We start from the raw sequence: 21,437 nt of genomic DNA on the forward strand, positions 1-21,437 counted from the left end.
ATACAATTTCTTAATTTTGGGATAACGGGCAACAATCTTTTGTTAGTTGTACTTTTTCTACCCAGAGTTTTAAAGTCTAATATGGTTTATAGGCACATTCATTTAATGTAAAAACTCAAAAATCTTAAAAATGGTACTTAATCCCTTCATCCATTCATGTCTTCAAATGTTTCAACAAGACCTTGTAAACGATCATGTGCTTACGTTAATTCGGAATACAGTTTTGCCAGTGATAATCAGCAAGAAACTGAAGGCGCAACTCTTAGGGCTTGCTCTTATACAAAAATATATTTTTCAACAAAAATTCAAGACCTATCTGATTAATACTGAATCTGACATACCTGATTTCGCTCGGAATCACTTGGAAAGTAACCGATGGTGTTTTAGCCGCACTGGCTGGTTTCCTGATTCTGTTTCGTACTCTTTCGGGTTTATTTGATTTTTGTTCAACTTCATCCAAATTCGCCATTTTATCTCCTGAAGATCGTTCTTCAATGCTTTCACTAGTCGGATCACTATCAGTATTGGATGTCTCCTCTTTCGTAGCTTTCTCAGTATCAGGATATTTATGTAATACGTTTTTCACGTAGTAATATTTACCACCGGTTTGCGGATAAGTAGGTAAACGGTCGTCGTCGTTACGTCTCGTCGGTCTAAGTAAAGTATATGGTCTAGTTGCAGTTTCATACAAATAAAAAGTTGATAGTTTCTCTGTATTGGTTTTGCCATTTTCAGTCAATTCAGATTTCGTGTCGTAAGTCGAAAAGTCTTTGCTAACAGTACCTAAGTCTATGTTAATTTCGTCATTATCAATCGTTTTATAAGCAGTTATGTCACTTTTAGGTTCAGTCGAGTCATTTTTGTCGGTCATTCTTTTTATGTCAGTTATGTCAACATTTTGGTCAGAGAAGTCATCATTTTTGTCGTCAGTCATGTCAAGTTTAGTATCAATTTTATGTTTGGTGTCTGTCGTGTCAGTTTTAACGTCATTGTTAGTTTTGTCCGCGGTCAAGTCATTTAAATCACCTCTATAATTGCCTACATAGCCGAAAGTGACTAGTTTGTACATGTTTTCTGTCGTAGAGGGTACCAAGAGGGCGGGTTTTTCGCTAACTTTTGGTTTATTGGTAATTTGAACACTCTCGTCATTAGATCTAGCTGATGAATGTGATGTGTGGCGATTCGTTTGAGCGTCAGGCCTGTTTTCCCTATAATTATCATAGTTATTTTCTGGCCGTTTGTAATAGTAAGGTTTGTTCGGTCGTCTGTACGTATCGTCATAGGTCTGATAAGTCACTTTGACAACGTCACGTTCCGGAGGCCTTCTGGTCGTTTGCCTCCACGACACCGTAGGTCTAGGAACGTAGTTGATTAGGTAGGTGTATTTATCAATGTTTTCAGTAACAGTTATAACGGGTCTGTTGTGCGGTCTTTTATGATTTAGATTATTTATAACAATCGATTGAATGCTTTGTGTGTCGTCATTGTCGTAGTCGTAATCATCGTAACTAGTAGGTCTTTTGTGTCGCGAGTCAATCTTTTCAGTGTCGAAACGTAGTGTTTTGTTTTTAAAGTCTAATTTGTCGTCTATTTGTATTGTCTTGTCAGTTTTAGTCGCGTCTTCGTCAGTAACAGTCATGTTGTCGGGTTTAGTGTCAGTGATTTTGGATGTGGCATTTTCTGTTTTTTTAATGTCAATCGTTGAATTGACTACCGAAGCTGGTTTCTTTTCAGCCATCTTGACGGCGCTTTTGAGGGGTTTAGCTTTAGGAGTGGTAGGTTTTCTGGTTGTTGTGGAAGGTTTGGTCCGTTTAGGTTTCTTGGTGGTCGGTTTGTGGTCATCATCAACGGTTCTTATGTTATTCGAATCGTGTTCGATTTCGATCCACGGGGATAAGTCAAAGTTGCTCAATAGTCCGTTTTGACATGAAGTCCTTTCATTGTCAGGATTTTGAGGGGAGAGGAAAACAAACGGTTGGATCGTTTCGATCGTGTCTAAAGTTCGACATAGAACTTGCGCGAAGGATATCCTTCTGATCTGCTGTAGTTGCGCCGGAGTGAATGATGAATCGAAACCTCCATTTTCGTACCTGAAATTTAAAGGCCAACAATTTGTGATTGATATCAAAACTCTATTAATTCATTTGCAGAAGGCGTAGATCAGCCGCTAATATGCTTTTCAACGGCGATCATTTGTCTAAAAGAGCTAATACCAATCTTAGAGTGTGATTATGATTCCTATCGTATCACTAGAAGTCGGAAACAGCTAAAAGAGAGTCTCACCAAAATCTATCGCCTTTTCTTAAATTGCCGAACTGCTGCGCGATGATGCAAGCAAACGTTGGCCCAACTAGACCTCCAACGACTGGCCTTTCAGCCATACCGCCAGTAAATAGGTCTATGTCATCCACATCCCTGAAAACCAAACACATTCAGAAAAATCAAACTCAAGCAATAGCCGTAATTTATAATCGAGTGTTTCTAATTTTGAGACTAGTCATATATTAATAGTTCTTGTCCATCGATTAATATCTAAAGCTAAAGGAGGGCATTATTTTACCATAAAGCCCCGTGCATATTTTTATACGGATGGACTCTCAATGTGTTTTCAACACTAACAAAATAGTAACATCACTGACGACTTACGGAGAGCGCTCTAGATAGAGTCCTAGAAATGATGTTATTTTCCTATTACTGATTCATAATCGGGGATTGATTCATGTTATGTTTGTCTTCGCGAGTATACTGTGTAAATTACCGGCAGTCATTACATAAGAGAAAATTCTAGGGTCGGGGCCGAACGAGCAATGTTTCCTTCTTTTGTGTTTGCTTGTTTTCTAGATATTTTAGTGTAAAGATACTTAAAAGAATCACCTGTACAAGAATTCCATTTTCCTTACAACCCTCTCTGGCATTACTCTCTTCAAATCGTCGAAGCTAAGAATCGGTGTCAATCCGCATGGCTCTCTCCACGCGGTGTAGGGAGGCACCCCATGATCACGTCCCCTTTGTATGTTAATGGCCGCTAAATCCATACCGAAGTCAAAATGTGGCGTTTGGAACAAATGGTTTGTTAGTTCTTCTGTAATGAATTCATCTCGTTTCTGGATCGGTTGGTTGACCATGCCGAAGACGAGGCGGTCTACCGCTCCCATACTCCAAATGTTTGATGGATTGGTTAACTCATCGTGGAGAGATACGTCTGTAACACAATAATATATTTGTTCAGATAGAATCGCAGATTTATTATTAGGCAGTATTGCACCCTGAAGTAATGGTACATGTATTATAATGTGCATGGAGCTCTTTTAATGATACTGCAAATCAATAGTACTGCAAAATGGAGAGCCAAATGAAACAGATAATCCTCTGTTGAATAATAATTCATAATTGAATACATATAATGAATGAAATAATTCGTGAAATAATGCGTTTCGGTTTCAAGGGTGGGGCAGCCGTTGTAACTATACTTGAGACCTTAGAACTTATATCTCAAGGTGGGTGGCGTATTTACGTTATGGATGTCTATGGGCTCCAGTAACCACTTAACACCAGGTGGGCTGTGAGCTCGTCCACCCATCTAAACAATAAAAAAAAATATAGATAATTTCCCACTTGCAAGAACCCCTCTTCGGGTAAAGGCCTCCTCCAAAGATACCCAATCTTCTTTGTATTACGCGATTATAACCCAATTTGGATTTGCTACTTTCTTTATATCGTCCTATGACATTAGAATCAGCTAAAGCTGATGAAGGTACCTTGACAATTCAAAGATTTTTTACTGGTGGTAGGACCTATTCTGAGTCCGCACCGTTTATTTCTGCGGTGAAGCAGTAATGCGTTTCGGTTTGAAGGGTGGGGTAGCCGTTGTAACTATACTGAGACCTTAAAACTTATATCTCAAGGTGGGTGGCGCATTTACTTTGTAGATGTCTATGGGCTCAAGTAATCACTTAACACCCGGTGGGCTGTGAGCTCGTCCACCCATCAAAGCAATAAAAGAAAAAAAAGATCAACAAACGACTTACTATTGTGCATCGGGCGGTGGAACCTATCGAAGCGTACCATTGATGACTGCACCAAACTGTGTCCGAATCTGAAGGCTGCAGAACCAAACGAACTAGCCGGATTAGGATTTACTTTAGGGCTGTAGTTCTTGTAGTAGCCCTTACTTTGGAGGTCTAGGTCGAATAGTTCCATTACTTCTGAACCTAGAAAAATATATGTAAAGATTGCGGTGAAAATATGTACGTTTTTGTAATTATTGATTTGATAAATTGTGTTTGTACTAGACAACTCTTATGCAAAAAAGTATATTGTGTATGGCACCGAAAATATATAATAAGCTGCTTGATGCTATAAAAAAAGGCAAATTATTTTTATTTAAAAATAACTTGAAAACATTATTAACCTTAAGATGTTATTATACAGTTAACGATTTTTTAAATGATAAATCATTATGTTAATTTTAAATTCGCTTCTTTCTGTTCTTTGTTTTCGTTTTATGACATAAATAACTAATTCTTATTCAATTCATTTATTTGACTGTTTGACATTTTAATTAATTAATATATTTACTGACTGCATTGAATGTAAATAATTTTGAATAGTATTAGCACGCCGAGCTGGTAGAAACACGCTGTTCTATAAAATAACTATCAATAACTTCGTAAGCCGTGTTTTAGCTAATAAAGTTTGATTTGCTTTGATTTGTTGCTAGGATGTGAATTGATGATTCAGACTATTTTTGATCCATGTCCACAGCTTTACCTTGCTTTAATGTTTGCGCGCATGCTTTAACATTGTTCTAATAGATACATTCTAAGAATGCAGATTTTATAGGTGATGACATAAAAGAGTATGGTAGGTGGAAGCTATTCGCAAAATATTGGCCCAGCTTATCATAAGATGACGTAAAACGAAGTGGCAGAGTACAAATTGGTAGATTGGAAGACTGTGGTGATCATATTCTGATATCCTATAAAACCAACACCAGATCTCACTTCTTGGTGTGTATTCTTAATCTCTTGATTAAAAAGTTAAATTTTAAAATAGCTAGTTCAATGGTAACCCAGTTCTTAACACACTATATTTATTATGGCAATTGAATATAGATAGAATAAGTCTTTACCTAAAACAATTGGTAAAAATTCCCTGTATGTTATATGCTGGATCATGGCTCCGACGATTTTACGCGTCTCCTGGTAGATCTTTTCATCGCTCCAGTGGGGATTCAAGTGGGCCAGCTCTTGTGCCATTCTGACGAAATATAGCAGATTTATTACTAGGAGTTTGAAGATAAAGCTTTTTTGCGTACCTGTGCGAAACCTCGTAACTTCGTATAAAATGAGTTGATGATCTGTTCCCTACTCGCTACTCCGAAAAGACTGTTCCAATATTGATTAAATTTTTCGAAGAAATCAACATATTGCCTCAGGAGGTGATCCTGTTCAAAATGTGGGTCGGGTTTGAAGAGTAAAAAATAATGTTTTGCTTCTATACGAGTATATGGTGCAAAAAGTTTCTCCTTGGGGCTTAGTCGATATACCATCTCAAACAGACGTCTCGATTGTATTCGAATCAGCCACTAATTAAAGAATCCTGGTTACTTTTGGCCCGAAACAAGTTGAACGTTGATTCATTACTTATAAAAACACCCCAAGCCTGTAAATAATGACGACTTTAAGTAAATTATCCAAACCTGTTATGTTGCCGCAGCCATACGATGTGTGCGGCGACCAGGCCAGGGTGCTCGTTGACGCGAGCGTCTCCCGACTTGAAGCAGTCTGTGGAGAGCGCTCCCCCGCGACACAGCCCCTCACCGTGGTCCGGGGGCAGCACCGGCCGGCGCTGTTGCACCCGCCCGTACTGTAGCATCCCTACATACATTTTGTATCAGTAGAAATGTACCAAGGATTGTTCGTACTGGTGGTAGGACCTCTTGTGAGTCCGCACGGATAGGTTGTAACTATACTGAGACCTTAGAACTTATATCCCAAAGTGGGTGGCCCATTTACATTGTAGATGTTTATGGACTCCAGTAACCACTTAACAGCAGTTGGGCTGTGAGCTCGTCTACACATCTAAGCAATAAAAAAAATTATCTTCTGGTTTCTGATGAATACAATAATAAGGTCGAAATTTTGATGGTATCACTATAGTGCTCATCTTACGCTTCAAATCATGCATTGTGGCGATTTCGTGTATTGTTTAAAATGTCTTTACTTTTCTGAACCTTTTGGACTGTTTTGTTTAGTATTGGACTGTTTACCATAGAGGGCTTTTTGAGAAATTATTTGCGATTATCTCGTCATGACCGTTTTGCCAGTGAAGTGGAGTTCTTCCTACCTGAGCCTTGTGTAGTAAGGTTAAGCTGATCTAAGGTGCGTTTCCAGAGATATTTTATAACACCAACTCAGTTCTCGAGTGAACTCCCCTCCAGAGTTTCTTGAGCTCATGCTATCTCATATTCAAGCAGTGGCTTAGTCGTGCCCTGGACTTGCGGAAGTCACTGGTGACCACTCACTGGGAAGTGGGTCATATACTCTCAGCTCTCAACAACTCAATGCATGTCTTACCATCAGTCATTACATCATCATTTATCACTTATACCTCTTGCGAGAAGTTAGGTGTCTTCAGTTATTCTGGAAGTCACGACAACGTGAAGTATCAAGTATGTTCAGGGTTGGTAGCTAATCAATAATTAATATTAGTGACACGGGCGAAATTTGCTTACATTACCTTAACGTAAGTCTACACTTACCATTCCTAAACAATCTGAGATTATCAGACTGTCTCGCTGAGCTACCGTATAGAGGCGAACCGTCAATGAAAGCAGACACTTGGTTCATCTGTTCCCTCCAGCCTAACGCGCAGTCGTCACGCGGGGCCGGCGAGGACCTGATGAAGTCCAGGCATCTGACACCTTTGGGGCCATAGAATGGGTCGGACGGCGGTACCGGAATGGGAAAGCATTCAGGGTGCTGTTAAATATAAAATTATGCAGTGAATTTGTTTTCCTTTTTTTACTTTTTATGTTTTTGTTCTATACGAATATCTTACCAAAAATTCTCTCGGAATGAAGTCTTTCCCACCATCCTTGCAGCATCTCGGCACAGAGCCGTTAAATCCTCTAGACTGCGAAGAAGAGGTCACGTCATGGTCCAAGAACTGTCCCCACTGCATCAGAAGATGTGTGACACCAGGATTTTCCACATTCTCACTCTGATGGATGAAAGAGCTGATTTCTCTAGCTGATGGTAGTCTAGCTCCGGTGACAGACCTTCTTGGAGCTTGAAGATCATCAGCGTACGAAGGTCGGAGAAACCTCTGGACTGGACTCATGGTGGAACCCCAACGTGGGCGGTTGAAGTTGTTACAAGTCCCATCATGGGTACGGTATCTAGACAAGGATTTGTTATGTTTTAATTAGCTATAAAATGTTATCTACTACTTATAAAATAAGGAAGATAAGACTAATTTGCACTTAGTCTATTCGAAGTCTGGGTAAATTTAGCTTTGTCCTATATGTGCTATCGGCATCCATTACACGAAGAGCTACCAGATTACGGCTTCTTTAAATTGAATGGTTACTATTTTATTAAAAATGTAACGCTTCGGGTCCGTTTTGACGATGTCTAAGTCATTTATAGGTTGTGATATTGAGGATAAATGAGCGGAGATTACCGTAGTTTCTGGATTGTTCAGCGATTCATCATTTCCGACAAATATGTTAGTGGTCGGTGATATACTTTATTAATAATTAAAATGGTAATTTCGTTGAATAATATTATTCTCCAAAATTTCACCTTTATTAATAACTAGCCGCTTAGCTGGGGCATTTAAAATTAACATTATTATTTATTGTCATTATGGAGTCCAACACTCATATAAATATTAGCATGTCCATTAAGTACATGTATTTTCTACATGGATACAAAGTTTCAAGTCAATCGGATGCACGGTTCAGTAATTATAACGGAACATCCGTGAAAACCACTGTAGATTTATATATTAGTATAGATGAAATAAATTTAATTATGAAAATGCGTTCATGTTATATAGATCAACGTAATTTTAGTGTTTCAAAAAAATTTTTTGAAGACTCTAGGCTCTTTGGCAATTTTTTACTCTTGATAGTTATTTCAACGTACCTTTTTGACGCTGGGGGACATTTGGGAGCTCTCAGAGGGCAGTGCTGCATGAGAGGAGACTGACGCAATGAGCTTGCTGCTGGGAACTGTGCTTCTTCCGTACGACCTTGGAGCCCAGACCCATCGCCACCACTGAAAGGTAAAGGTGATGTTAACGCGCTGGTAATATAAAAACGGATAGAATAACGAGTATGGAACATTTTACAGGACGATAATGATGATCATTCGAAGTGTGTTCTAATCGGTTTGAGAGCCAATTTATTGTGTTTCATCCATGGGACACGAATAAAGTTTTCTAAATATTAATGTGCCTAATATGAGCTCACATGCGCCGTTCAAAATCATGTAAGCACAGATCACACAATTTACTATCGTGCTAGTAAGATCGCGTCAATCCACACGGGTCAGTCTTATTATTCTCTCTGTATCTGCCGCAAAACTGTCACGTTACGGTGTAAAACAGTATACGTAAATCCAATATCTAAATTTCTATAAAACCGTAAGAAACATATTATTGGAATATCAACGAATAACATCTGAGTAGTTCGCGACCATAAAAACTCTTCGAAACGTTGTAAATGATTTAATAATAAATTTAATAGTAAATATTTGGGATGGTATGGACATGTGATGAGACGAAATGAAAATGAGGTTGGTAAGACAGTGCTAACTATGAATGTGGAAGGATGTGGAGGAAGAGGTAGACCTAAGAAGAAATGGATGGATTGCGTGAAAGACGATATGTGTAAGAGGGGAGTGAGCGAAGAATGGTAGAAGAGTATGGAAGGAGAAAACGTGTTGCGCCGACCCCAGGTGACTGGGAGAAGGGCAGAAGAATGAATGATGATGATGAAAAAATAAACACGAGACAAAATCGTAAATTATGTTTACAAATCGTGAAATGCAAAGAAAATACAATTAAATTAGATAAAGTTTTACAGCTCCACACCATGTATGTAGTAACATATAAGTAAGTATATGTAGATTATTATTAAACAATTGACAGCAAATTACACACGCTTCTTTGACTCCTGAACTAAGATTCCCTGTTCTGTAGGAATTAGAGACTCTCACATACATACTTATTACTATAAAACACAATCTTCATATACAGATGTATGATATAGAAACCACATCACACCGCCGCCGCATATAATTAAAACAAACAGCTGAACACCATATAGCTTACAATATAACTGCCAAAACCGAATATACGACCGCTAATTTAATTTTAGATTGAAACGTGTTCGATTTTACCGAATTAATGCGAATCGACAATAAATTATATCGGAATTGCTGCGTACGATCGTAAAAGTTCAAGGGAAAGTAAACATGTTTACGTAATCTTAGAAACTTGTTATGATAACGTATTTATTTTACGCTCGATATTGTAGAAAGTCTACATCCGTTAATGCTTAATGTGGAACGAAAGTTGGCATGGCTGTGGCTTGGCAGTAATATGCGTAAACGTTGGGGGCAATTCAACACATGGGATACTCTTTTTTTTTTATTGCTTAGGTGGGTGGACGAGTTCACAACCCACCTGATGTTAAGTGGTTACTGGAGCCCGCAGACATCTACAACGTAAATGCGCCACCCACCTTGAGATATAAGTTCTAAGGTCTCAGTATGGCTACAATGGCTGCTCCACTCTTCAAAGCGAAACGCATTACTGCTTCACGCCATGCCTTAAAAATAACTAAAATCAATCACTACTTCATTATTATGTATGAATAAAAGCAAATTGAAAGGATCTGTAAACGACTGAAAAGTCTAAGAATTGCAAAGAAAATCATTTTATGACTCATCTATACAATTAGATAAAATTGGAGTGTCTGTTCGTAATAATAAAATAACTACTTTTTACTAAATGCGTAAGTATGTATGCATACACAGTACATATACCAAAATAACATTTATTTTAAATTTTGTCTGTCCTGTCTATTTGTTCCGGCTAATCTCTGGAAAGGCTGGACTGATTTTGACAGGACTTTCACTGATAGGTAGCTGATGATATAAGGAGTAACTTAAGCTACTTTTTTTAGACAAGCTTCGCCCCGCGACGTCACCCGCAGTTATTGTAGTACCGCGCGCAACATGGCTGGCTTCGCCTATCAATCAATAATAAAATTTAATGTTTCCGAAGCGAAGCGAGGGCGGGTCGCTAGTTAATAATAAAATTAAATGTTCCTGAAGCGAAGCGAGGGCGGGTCGTTAGTAATTAATAAATCTATTGTCTATTATAGGCATCTCTGGTTGGATTTCTTCAGTATAGAATCCAGTTTCCTACCTATGCGAATTCATAAAGGTGTATACGGTGTAAGGCCTCGGGTATATACTACTCGTACTACTGCTAAGGATAAATGCGATAAACTCTGTTGAAGTTTGGTTTTTAAATGTCTGTCATAAGTATAATCGTGTGCACTCAATTATGACTTATGACTCTATTCAATTAGATTCAATTCAGCGGAATGTGACATCAGCGACGCGTCAAACGACCTCCAGCGAAAGAGAAATTAAACTTTCTCCTTTCGATTTCATTACCTCACCAACCTCGCACACTACTCATATGGTTTATGAATTGTGCGATATGAAATACATATGTTAATTTTATGTTAATTACGTATATAATGATTGTAATTGTTTATTGTAATAGTAAGGGAATTTGATTATTATCGTATAATAATTATGAAACGTCAATCTGTACATATGTATAAAAATGAATTGTTGTTCGTTAGTCTCGTTAAAACTCGAGAACGGCTGGACCGATTTGGCTAATTTTAGTCTTGAATTATTTGTGGAAGTCCAGAGAAGGTTTTAAAGGTAAATAAATATGAAAATGCTCAGAATTAAATAAAAATAACAATTTTGTTTTTCTTTTGATGTGTCCTCCGTCGGATGGATTCCTTTTGTTTGTTTTAAGTTTATTTTATACAAAAGTTTAGGTCTTTTATTTATCGATTGAGGCACTACGAAGTCTGCCGGGTCAGTTAGTAAATAATAAAAAAGACGAAACTTAAATCATAATAATGTAAGCGATGAGTTTAGCGCGATTTCGTAAGTTTTATTAAAAAAATATTGTTTCATAAAACACTTTGCAATTGAGTTAAACGAAGAAGATGACTACCGCGTCGAGAGCTATAGGGAGAAATAAAATCTTTATCTTGGAGCGAATGTTGAGTGAGCCCAAGTACTACGATATTTTGCAGAGTTACAAGGGCCGGTATAACATATAAAAGATTAGGCGGAAATTGGTACGCACGGGCTATGTGTTACCTTATTAGCGGCAAAAAAACTGGTTCTAAAAAAACGTTACTCAAGCAATGGCTCTATTTTAAAGAACTATTTCAACGAGAAATCGAGATATGTATGAGAGGATCATTACAGAGATTCAATAATAAATTAGCTATAACTCAGCCCTTTCTTAACATTATAATATGTTTTAAAGTCCTTACCTGAGTGCTCAGGTCGTGGCCGAGGTTTAGTCATGTAACCTGAAGATCGTGTGGTGGTATCGTTAAGAAATGCTCATCAGTTGCAACAAGAAATAGTAACTGTGGAAGTATCTGAGTCGATGTTCGAGCAAGAGGCTCAAAATAGAGCACAGAGACTGACTATAAAAAAAGTCGACGGCGGAAACTGTACTTTTTTATTGTCTTTGCAGGCAGACGAGCATACGGCCCACCTGATAATAAGTGGTTACCGTCGCTCATGGACGCCAGCAATGCCAGAGGCACAGCCAAGTCGCTGCCTACAAATTGCATTAATTTATCAAATTTTACCAATGTTGTTAATACTTATTGTACTATTGTTATTAATTTTGTTTTGTAGGTATTATCGAAGGAGTTCATTCATATATGTATTATCATTATTTTTATTAATTGATAAGTTACTTAATAAATTAATTTTTGTATTTTAATATTCATTTTATTACTTGCGTTGCACATGAGCTGATTATATTAACACAATTTATATTTTATAAACAGATTATAAATATATTCGAAACTAGATTCTCGATATGAATATGATTCAGGGGTTTTATTTCTCGATTTATCAGATGAGTTCATGGTCAATCCGGTATAGTGGTGTGTTTATAGACAACATGAATCCCGCAAACCACCTCAAAACTTCAGGAGTTCGAAGTTACAATATTATTTTGGTTGCCGTTGTATTTTGGTTGAGTACGTTATTTTCTTGTTAACGAATTTGTTTGAATTTAATTTTCTTAAAATTACTTTTTACCCTAATAAGTAAATTAATTAGCCTGACGCGTAATTATCATGATGCGTTCCTAAAAAAAGAAAACCAAATTTTGCTGTTTAAAAAACATAGTAGAAAATCACTTACCTGTCAATTTAATAATTTACAGAACGGCAAAAAATCAAAGAAAATCAAAGTCAAGTAAAATCCATAGTCAAGTCAAGTGCACAGTCAAGTCAACGCCATAGTCAAGTCGAGTCACTTTTATTTGTCACACACTAATCACTGTCATGTCAGTCGAGGCATTAGAGCTATTTACACATGGTTATTTGTTAAATTAAAAAATAAATATAAAATTTGAATTTCGAATGACTAGATTGAGTAAACGGCAGTGAGCGTCGGAACGCCATCGCGTCCGCGCCTTACTGTTGAGGGGAGATCGTTGCGCGCGCTAAAATACTACCACTACTTCGCGCCAATGTTTCGTAAAACACAATTAAACTTTTACGAGTTGTAAGATGTACAATTTTTAGGTTTAAAAGGGTCACCGAGATGGCGTGTGCAGATTTTACAATTCGTGTTTTTGTTTAATTGCAGAAAAAAGGAGATTAGCTTTTACTTTACGAATAGTTGGTAAGCGGTTATCCTATAGAGTATAGACGGTATGATTACGATCCATGCCCATAGACAGAGTTAAAAGTTTCTGTTGTCTCGAAATAATAGTTTTATCACAATACTAACTAATACTATTGGTGGTACGGCGTCTTGTAAGCGTGCAAGAGTAGATACTATCACCCTAACAATATTTTCCGTGAAGCAGTAATGCGTTTCGGTTTTAAGGGTGGGGCAACTAAAACTGAGACCTAAGGAACTCATATCTCAAGATAGGTTACGTTCTTGATGTCTATGGACTCCGGTGACCACTTAACACCAGATGGGCCGCGAGTTCATCCACTCATATAGAGCAATAAAAAGAAACAAATAAAAGTGAACACTGTATTTAGTATGGTAGTAGGACTTAAGTATGACAGGTAATACGGAATAGTGTGTTGTCGCAAATTTTAATATGGTTCATTTTTGTAGTCTCTTAGATCTTGATCCACGATAATATCTTTTAAGCATGTTTTGCACAGCGTACTTAATGATAGACGCTAGTGAAAATTCCATTTTCCAGCAAATAAATTTGTATGGCCATCTTCGTAAGAAAATAAATTTTAAAAGTTTTCATTTACCTCAATGTTGCTTAAACTAATAACAGTAATTTGCAAGTTGACAAACTCAATGTTTACGGATCAATTCGTTCGAGAACTAATCGATTCTATCCGAAGTAAATTCCGACTATGGTATTTTCGTAATAAATAAAATGACTTTTTTGATGGCACACATCGGGCATCGGTGCAGAAAGGGCGTTAAATTGACGAAAATGCAATTAACTGTTCATTTTCCCAAAGCATCATGTTACATGTAGCCATCAACTTTGAACATCATCCTTTTCATCATTATCCTGCCCTCCTCCCAGTCACGTCGCGTCGGCGACGTAGGGTCGGCGCAATATGTTTTCTCCTTCCATACTCCTCTATCATACCTATACCATTTCTTCGCTCACTCCCCTCTTACACATATCGTCTTTCACACAATCCATCCATTTCTTCTTAGGTCTACCTTAGGTCTTCCTCTATAGCCTTCCACATTCATAGTTAAAACTCTTACCATCAACTTTGAATGAATGGGCATAATATTTCGGAGGATACATTTCGTTTTCTTTGTGCATTTATTTACGCGGTAGAGTTTACTTTAACATCCAATCGGGATGTTACATAAAATCTGAATAATTTGAATGAAAATTAACGTGGTAGAATTTAATTTGCCATCCAATAGGGATGTTATAGGAAATTTGATTAATTTTAATGAAAATCAGTGGAAATTGTTCTGTAGGTTCTAAAGAATCTAAAGCAATTGATCAGATTGTGACGAAAACTGGTATTGTTGTTGGTGATCCAGGAAAGGCTCCTGTCTTCGCACCGTCAACTTAAGTAAGGCCCGCGTTTGTTTTAGTTTAGATAGAAGTCACTAGTTTTAAAGATATTTTTTTATAGAAAGATGAATGACAGTCAAACGTCGACAGATACCAAGCTATCTTGGTCGTCCGTCTGACCACGGATACTCTAAAGTATTGGAAACGTCATATCTAATATATAAAATTCTCGTGTCACAGTTTTCGTTGCCATACTCCTCCGAAACGGCTTGACCGATTTTGATGAAATTTTTTGTGCTTATCCAGTATCTATGAGAATCGGCCAACATCTATTTTTCATCCCCCTAAATGTTAGGGGTAGTCCACCCCTAAATTTTTTTATTTATGTTTTAGACAAAAATTTTAATTTCAATTTTTTTATGATACAACATACAATAATACATACAATCCTCAATTTTCACCCTTCTACGATCAACCCTTATTTTTTATTTGCTAATTAAAAACTAAATTTTCTTGCAAGAATTTTGTTTTTATTTTGTCATGACTTAGAATAAAAAAATTCATATTACTCTGAAATTTTCACCCCTCTACGATCAACCCCTATTTTTATTTGTTACTTATAAATTTTAAATTTTTTGGCAAGATTTAATTTTTTATTTTGTCATGACTTAAAATAAATAAAAAAATATATTACTCTCAATTTTCACTCTTATACGATCAACCCCTATTTTTCCATCCCGATTTTTATTTTTTTTATTCTATGCACAGATCCGCAATAAAGTTGCAAGATGGCAATCAAATATTATAATTGTAGTACGATAAATTCTTATTCAGAGTTTATAATTTCAAGTTCCTTTAATTATGATTTTTTTTTAAATTCAATCGATCAGCTATCCCCGCCAGGTGTCGCCTCTCATCCAGCAAACATCACGTAGTAGGGATGAGGACGAAGCCGGTCTCCTGTCTTACTCACTATACATTTTTCAGCCATGTTTCTTTGGTTTTATTTGTGTATCAATCGTAGCTTGCCAGCCATGTTTTTTTGGTTTTATTTGTGTATCAATAGTATGTTGAGTAGGTCTGAGAATCGGCTACTATCTATATTTCATACCCCTAAGTGATAAGGGCTGTCCACCCCAAACATTTTTTATTTTTTATTTTTTTTTCTTGGTTATAATGAGGTATAGTCCCCGGCACGTAACTTGGCAAGAGTCGCTAGATGCGCAGAAGGCGTTTTTTAGGTCTCTTTGGTTGTCAAGCGGGACGCGGGAAAAGACGTAGCACCGTTCCGAGCGCGCGATTGGTAAGTCAGTCGACCCTCCCCTCCCGCACCGCGTCCACGTTCCGTTCGCTCCCGGATACACATGCGCCTACTAAAGTTGTAGGAACCCTTTGTTTATATTGAGTTTTTGTTACGAGTTGTTATTACTGTTTTAAATTTAGTTTTTGTTACGAGTGTTATTGTTTTAAATTTGCTTGCAATGGCAGGACCAAATACCAATGACTATAATTATAGTCGATTCAGTCACTGAGCGTTTTATTATTTACGCCAGTGACGACAGCGACTCTTCGTTATGTCGACGATGAGGAGCCAACTCCTTCCACCAGCTCAGGTGCTACCATAAATTTAATCCAAGGGGTAGCACTATTAGAAAATGATAGTGACGACGGCGACACATAATTTTTAATATTAAGTATATTTTTTTAAATAAAATTTTTAACTTTTAATTGGATTTTATTTATAACACCTAATACACTTCACAAATTCCTCTCTTTTCTTTAACTTCCTTCTAAACACAGGCTTAAAAATAAATTATGGCAAATAAAAAATTTAATAAAATAATTTTAACATATATGCGGGCAATAAGTGACAATTTTTTTTTTGCAATGTACACTATGCGCGACATTACCCCCACTACACCAAAACCTTGCCAACTTACGTGCCGCTTACTATATTATGTGGTTGAATGAGGTTTGTGAGAATTTTATATATTAGACTAGAATTTCCCTAGAAATCTTATTTAAGGCAACACAACGTTTGCCGGGTCAGCTAGTATATATATAAATGAATTGCTGTTCGTTAGTCTCGCTAAAACTCGAGAACGGCTGGACCGATTTGGCTGATTTTAGTCTTGAATTATTTGTGGAAGTCCAGAGAAGGTTTAAAAGGTAAATAAATATGAAAAAGCTCGGAATTAAATGAAAATAACAATTTTGTTTTCCCTTTGTTATGTCCCCCGTCGGACGGATTCCTTTTACGTCTTTTATTTATTTATCGATTGAGGCATTACGAAGTCTGCCGGGTCAGCTAGTATAATAATAAGAAATTTCTTTTTAACTAGTGGCCCCGTAGTAGTCGAAATTCGACTACAATTAATTGAAATTATAAGTTTTAACATTATTATGGTCCTATTGTGACAGATTTCGCCAAGACTACGCTATAGACAAATACTGGTAATATTAAAGATAAACAATACTAACCTATTCTCAATTTGATTACAGACTTTAAGCAATAACAAAAGTTTGACAATAAACAAAGAGTATATGTTTGTGTGTCAAATACATTGTTGTTGTGTAATGTTTTCTTTATTGATTTAATGTATCTTTTATGCATTATTTAAAAAAAATATTAGCATTGTGCACTTCTTCTCTATATTCTCTATAATTGTGGAAAATTTCATACTCCTTCGTCCGCGCAATTTTCGTAAAAAGGAATACAAAGTCTTTGCTTCACGTATTAATATATAGATTATATCTACAATTCATTTCTTTTTAATTATGTCTACAATTCACAAATACCGAATAATTCTATTATACGAATGCTTTTAGAAATTTAAATCATCATTAAAACACGTTGCGATGACATGAAAATCAATTCATAATAATTGCGTTTTGCAACATATCCTTATACAGTTACCGTTATAATATAATTCAATATGTCTACACATTCCTCATATGGGATGCATGTCATTACATGCACCTTCACTAGTGGTTGAATGTGTGGTGAGCGCACACGAATGGTTCAATTTATATCTTCAGCGATGCATACACGCTCCCAAGATCTAGCAGTGGTAGCAGTAAGGTGTTCAACTGAACAAGCGGCTTAGCGGTAGGCAGCGGCTTGGCTCTACCCCTGGCATTGCTGAAGTCCATGGGCGACGGTAACCATTCACCATCAGGTGGTCCGTGTGCTCGTCTGCCTACAAGGGCAATAAAAATAAAAAAAAACGATCAATTTAGGGCGATACACACTAAAATTATACACGCTATAGTATCCTCCTCCTGCATCCTTAATGCTCTAGGTCGTGGCCTTGTCTAATAACTTTCTCCTGGATTATCTCGCGTCACTCCTGCCTATCCACGACTGTGTGGATAGCAACGTGGACTGAAGTGTTGAGAGCGGAGCGTATCTGGTCGGACCAGCGCTTTTGACTTCTGCCTCTGGGTCTTCTTCTTTACCATACCTTGCCTGTTACCAGCAGCTTCTCTAAATTGTTACCTCTCTTTCTGCCAACGCTCTATATTTTTTTTTTATTACTTTTTTTATTGCTGCTGTTAAGTGGTTACTGGAGCCCATAGACATCTACGACGTAAATGCGCCACCCACCTTGAGATATAAGTTCTACGTTCCCAAGTATAGTTACAATGGCTGCCCCACCCTTCAAACCGAAACGCATTACTGCTTTATGGCAGAAATGGGCGGGGTTGTGGTACCTACCGGCGCGGACTCACAAGAGGTCCTACCACCAGTAATTACGCAAATTAAAATTTGCGGGTTTGATTTTTATTACACGATGTTATTCCTTCACCGTGGAAGTGAATCGAGAACATATAGTATTAGATTAAATCCATCTCATTTATTTTGTTCTCCAAGAAAACAGTTTTAAGAGACCAATAGATAGTTCTTAGCATGTGCAAGTGTTACATTAGTTGCCGATACGAAAATCTTCGTATATAATTAGTTCTTACGTAACCAGAAAACGGTAGGTACTGAAAACATAAACCGTACAAAAACAAGCTGAGATGCCGCAACGGTTTACCAATAGCCATCAATGGATCGTTAACAAATAAGTTTCGTAAAACCACAGGCAATAGCGCGCAACGGACGAGTGAGCATTCCAGTACGACAAACACTCAACAATGTCAGTTCATAGCCGAATGTTTTAACCGATAATTGGATTACGTGAACAGAGGTTTATTTCACTTCATAACTGTGTGGCGATTAAGAACGCCCCGTTTTATTTTTAATATTATGCTTTTATTAGCTTCAGACGTATTGTATGTTTGTAACGGAATCTTTGGACATGATTTTGACACCGTCGGATTAACTCGAAATTTGGTATACTTATTAAGGATCGATGACAATTCAATATTAAAAAAATATATAATGAAAAAATTGAAATTCAACTAAAAAAGTAAAAAATAAATAATAGTATAAAAAACTAACGAAATACGCTTTTTTAGAAAATCCAACTAAAAAATAGAAAATAAATTTTAGTAAATTTGAATAAAAAATAGTGTAAGACAAAATGGTTTTATTGTAAAAAAAGCGTGGGGCGCATGGTATCAGTAGTTATCAATATTTTATGAACATATATGAGTAGAAGGGTTATTTTGATACTATCCTGAAAACCAACCCACGCTTTTTTAGAATAAAATCATTTATTCTTACACATTTTTAATTCAAATTTACAAAAATTTATTATCTATTTTATAGTTGGATTTTCTATAAAAGTGTATTTTGTTAGTTTTTTTAAACTATTATTTATTATGATAAGTAAGCCGGAACGCACGAGAGGCGGGAGAAAGAAGATAGCCTGTGACACGGGACCTTTTTGACCGCCGAAAATACATAAGACGAAAACAAATAATATGCATAACTTAGAACTGTGTAAGCCGCTGCAACCATAAAACTCCTATTGTTTTAACTGTGGTGTTAATTAAGAGTGATCCAAAAACCCGATTTTCCCGCGAAATAAAGAAGGGACTCTATACGGACTCCCTCGACTATTATTTTTTTTACTGTTGTACTTTTCCCTTGATAGATGCTGCTGCGTTACTCCTTTCTACGTACCAGCTGACAAACTTTCCACTGAGATACAGCAAGCTGATATTAATTTTCATTCATAGTAGATTATAAACGATCACCAGGTAAATTTTTAGTCGAGAGGAAATCATTGAAAATATAATTTTTTTTCATGTTCAAGCAGCCAGCTGACGTATAATCCACCATGTTATGGCCAGCTGACTTTTTTTTCCTTCAAAATACTAGGCTAACTATAATCTGACAAAATTTCAAATGGGAGGAAATGACTGAAAAACTTTTTTTTTCTCCATGCGTGGGAGGCTGCCACTGCCCGCCCCACCCACGGAGTCGCAGCTGACGGTCGCTTATCGAGTATTTATAGTATAAGTCCCTGATGCATTTCACGAATTTTCGATTGGGAGGGACTCGGTTATGAAAATCTGTCACTGGCTCCCGGGCTATTGCGTTTGCTCTTTTATTTTATTTTTGTCTTTTGGCAAAATTAAAATTGATTCTATTTTTTTTTTTAAGTATGGGAGGAGAGCCTTTGGTATATATAGTTAATATTAAAAACATTTTATTTTAAATAGCTTCAGGTTCTTATGTTGAGATAAGTCTGGTAGTATTTCTTGCCAAATTTATTGCGAACATATAAAAATTGCGAGTGTTGTCATTGTAAAGTAATCAATACAAAATGAGTATAATCTCAGTTAGAAGTTCGTCGGTGTTTGTTGTACGCGTTGCGTATTGTTTGCGCCACTGCGGAAGAGATTTGCTCACAGGGTTGTCAAGTTTTAACTTTAATATATCGTATACCTTTAAACGAGCAATTCTGAATCTCGGAAACGGCTCCAACGATTTTCATAAAATTTAGTATACAGGGGATTTCGGAGACGATAAATCGACCTAGCTACGATTTATTTTCAGAAAATGTTGTTTTATTCGTGTTTTCAGTAATCAACTCCTCCCGCCATCTATTGGCGAATAATAATACTATTTTTCTTAATTGAGGGCAACTAACCAAGATGGCGTTATCAAAAAAATCTCGTCACGACGTCATCGTCTAGTTTTATTAAAACGTGATTTCATTCCTCAGGCTAGAGACCCATGAGCTCACCTACTTGTCCATTTACGCTGGCATAACCCTCTAGATTACCAGCTTAGATAGGAAAAAAAGTCACAACAGTTATATTTGTGTAATAATTGCTTTCTTGGATATTGCAAATAAGCAGACGTGCTCACAGCCCATTCGGTGTTAAGTTGTTATAAAACTCGACGTTAATGACGCTATCCACTCAGAGATGCGAATTCCCAAAGACTATCCTTCGAATCACAACGTACAGATTCTTATAGGTAGAAATAATATTGTTGTCGATACCCATGTGCGGTCGTTATAACTATATATAACATTTTCTGAGTTTTACGTAACACGAAAAATATTTAAAAGTAATCACAATTACGTGTTCTAGCCATGTAGGTATATATATTTAACAGTATTATTGCACATGCGTCGGCAATATTTAAGGTCATGCTCAAACTGTTGAGGTGTGAACGTCCAGTTTTCGTCTAGTTGAAATAGAGACGCCTATAATTAATACCAGACCTCTACTACTACTGCGTACTCTATTAGGTCTAGTTAATCCTGGTATAGTCGTAGAAGTTTAGAAGAACTTACTAAGGCTAAGTAAGGCCCCTGCTTTCTGCCAGCATTGGGTACTCATTAATCCCGAATTTCCTTGCCATCCCTAAAAAAATTAATTTTCACGGCCTTGCCTATTGTCTTTTCGCCATCAACGCCATAATGTTTTTGGTTAGCGGTTAATTATTTTATTGTTTCTTAACCAACAAGTTACGTGCGATCAAACAAACGTTTCGTAATCTGTGGTGGCATATCTTCGCAGACCAGGAACTGTCTGGGTATCGAGGGTAATTTGCAAGGTCTATTAATTCTTAGGTAAAAAATGTCAAGCTGTGACCGTGTCACCAAACATGAGTTTGCGCTTCGATTGAATCATTTGTGTATGGTCTTTTATTGGTATTTATTAGTCGAGAATATTTGTTTGGATTTTTAACTAAGTAAGGG

At 36.9% G+C, this 21,437-nt stretch overlaps 1 protein-coding gene across 1 annotated transcript in view; it reads right to left on the reverse strand.

Moving 5' to 3' along the window:
• Positions 1-21,437, reverse strand: part of LOC101744777 (uncharacterized) — a 51,507-nt gene that overhangs the window by 3,235 nt on the left and 26,835 nt on the right. The window contains exons 4-12 of the mRNA XM_012690685.4: positions 8,154-8,285; positions 7,063-7,402; positions 6,764-6,983; positions 5,702-5,879; positions 5,132-5,259; positions 4,029-4,211; positions 2,875-3,202; positions 2,284-2,415; positions 342-2,090 (exon numbers count right to left, since the gene is read on the reverse strand). Coding sequence (XP_012546139.3) covers positions 342-2,090; positions 2,284-2,415; positions 2,875-3,202; positions 4,029-4,211; positions 5,132-5,259; positions 5,702-5,879; positions 6,764-6,983; positions 7,063-7,402; positions 8,154-8,285 — 3,390 coding nt within the window. The remainder of the gene's footprint in view (positions 1-341; positions 2,091-2,283; positions 2,416-2,874; positions 3,203-4,028; positions 4,212-5,131; positions 5,260-5,701; positions 5,880-6,763; positions 6,984-7,062; positions 7,403-8,153; positions 8,286-21,437) is intronic.

The sequence above is a fragment of the Bombyx mori genome, chromosome 17 (genome assembly GCF_030269925.1).
Source record: "Bombyx mori chromosome 17, ASM3026992v2".
Lineage (NCBI taxonomy): Eukaryota > Metazoa > Arthropoda > Insecta > Lepidoptera > Bombycidae > Bombyx > Bombyx mori.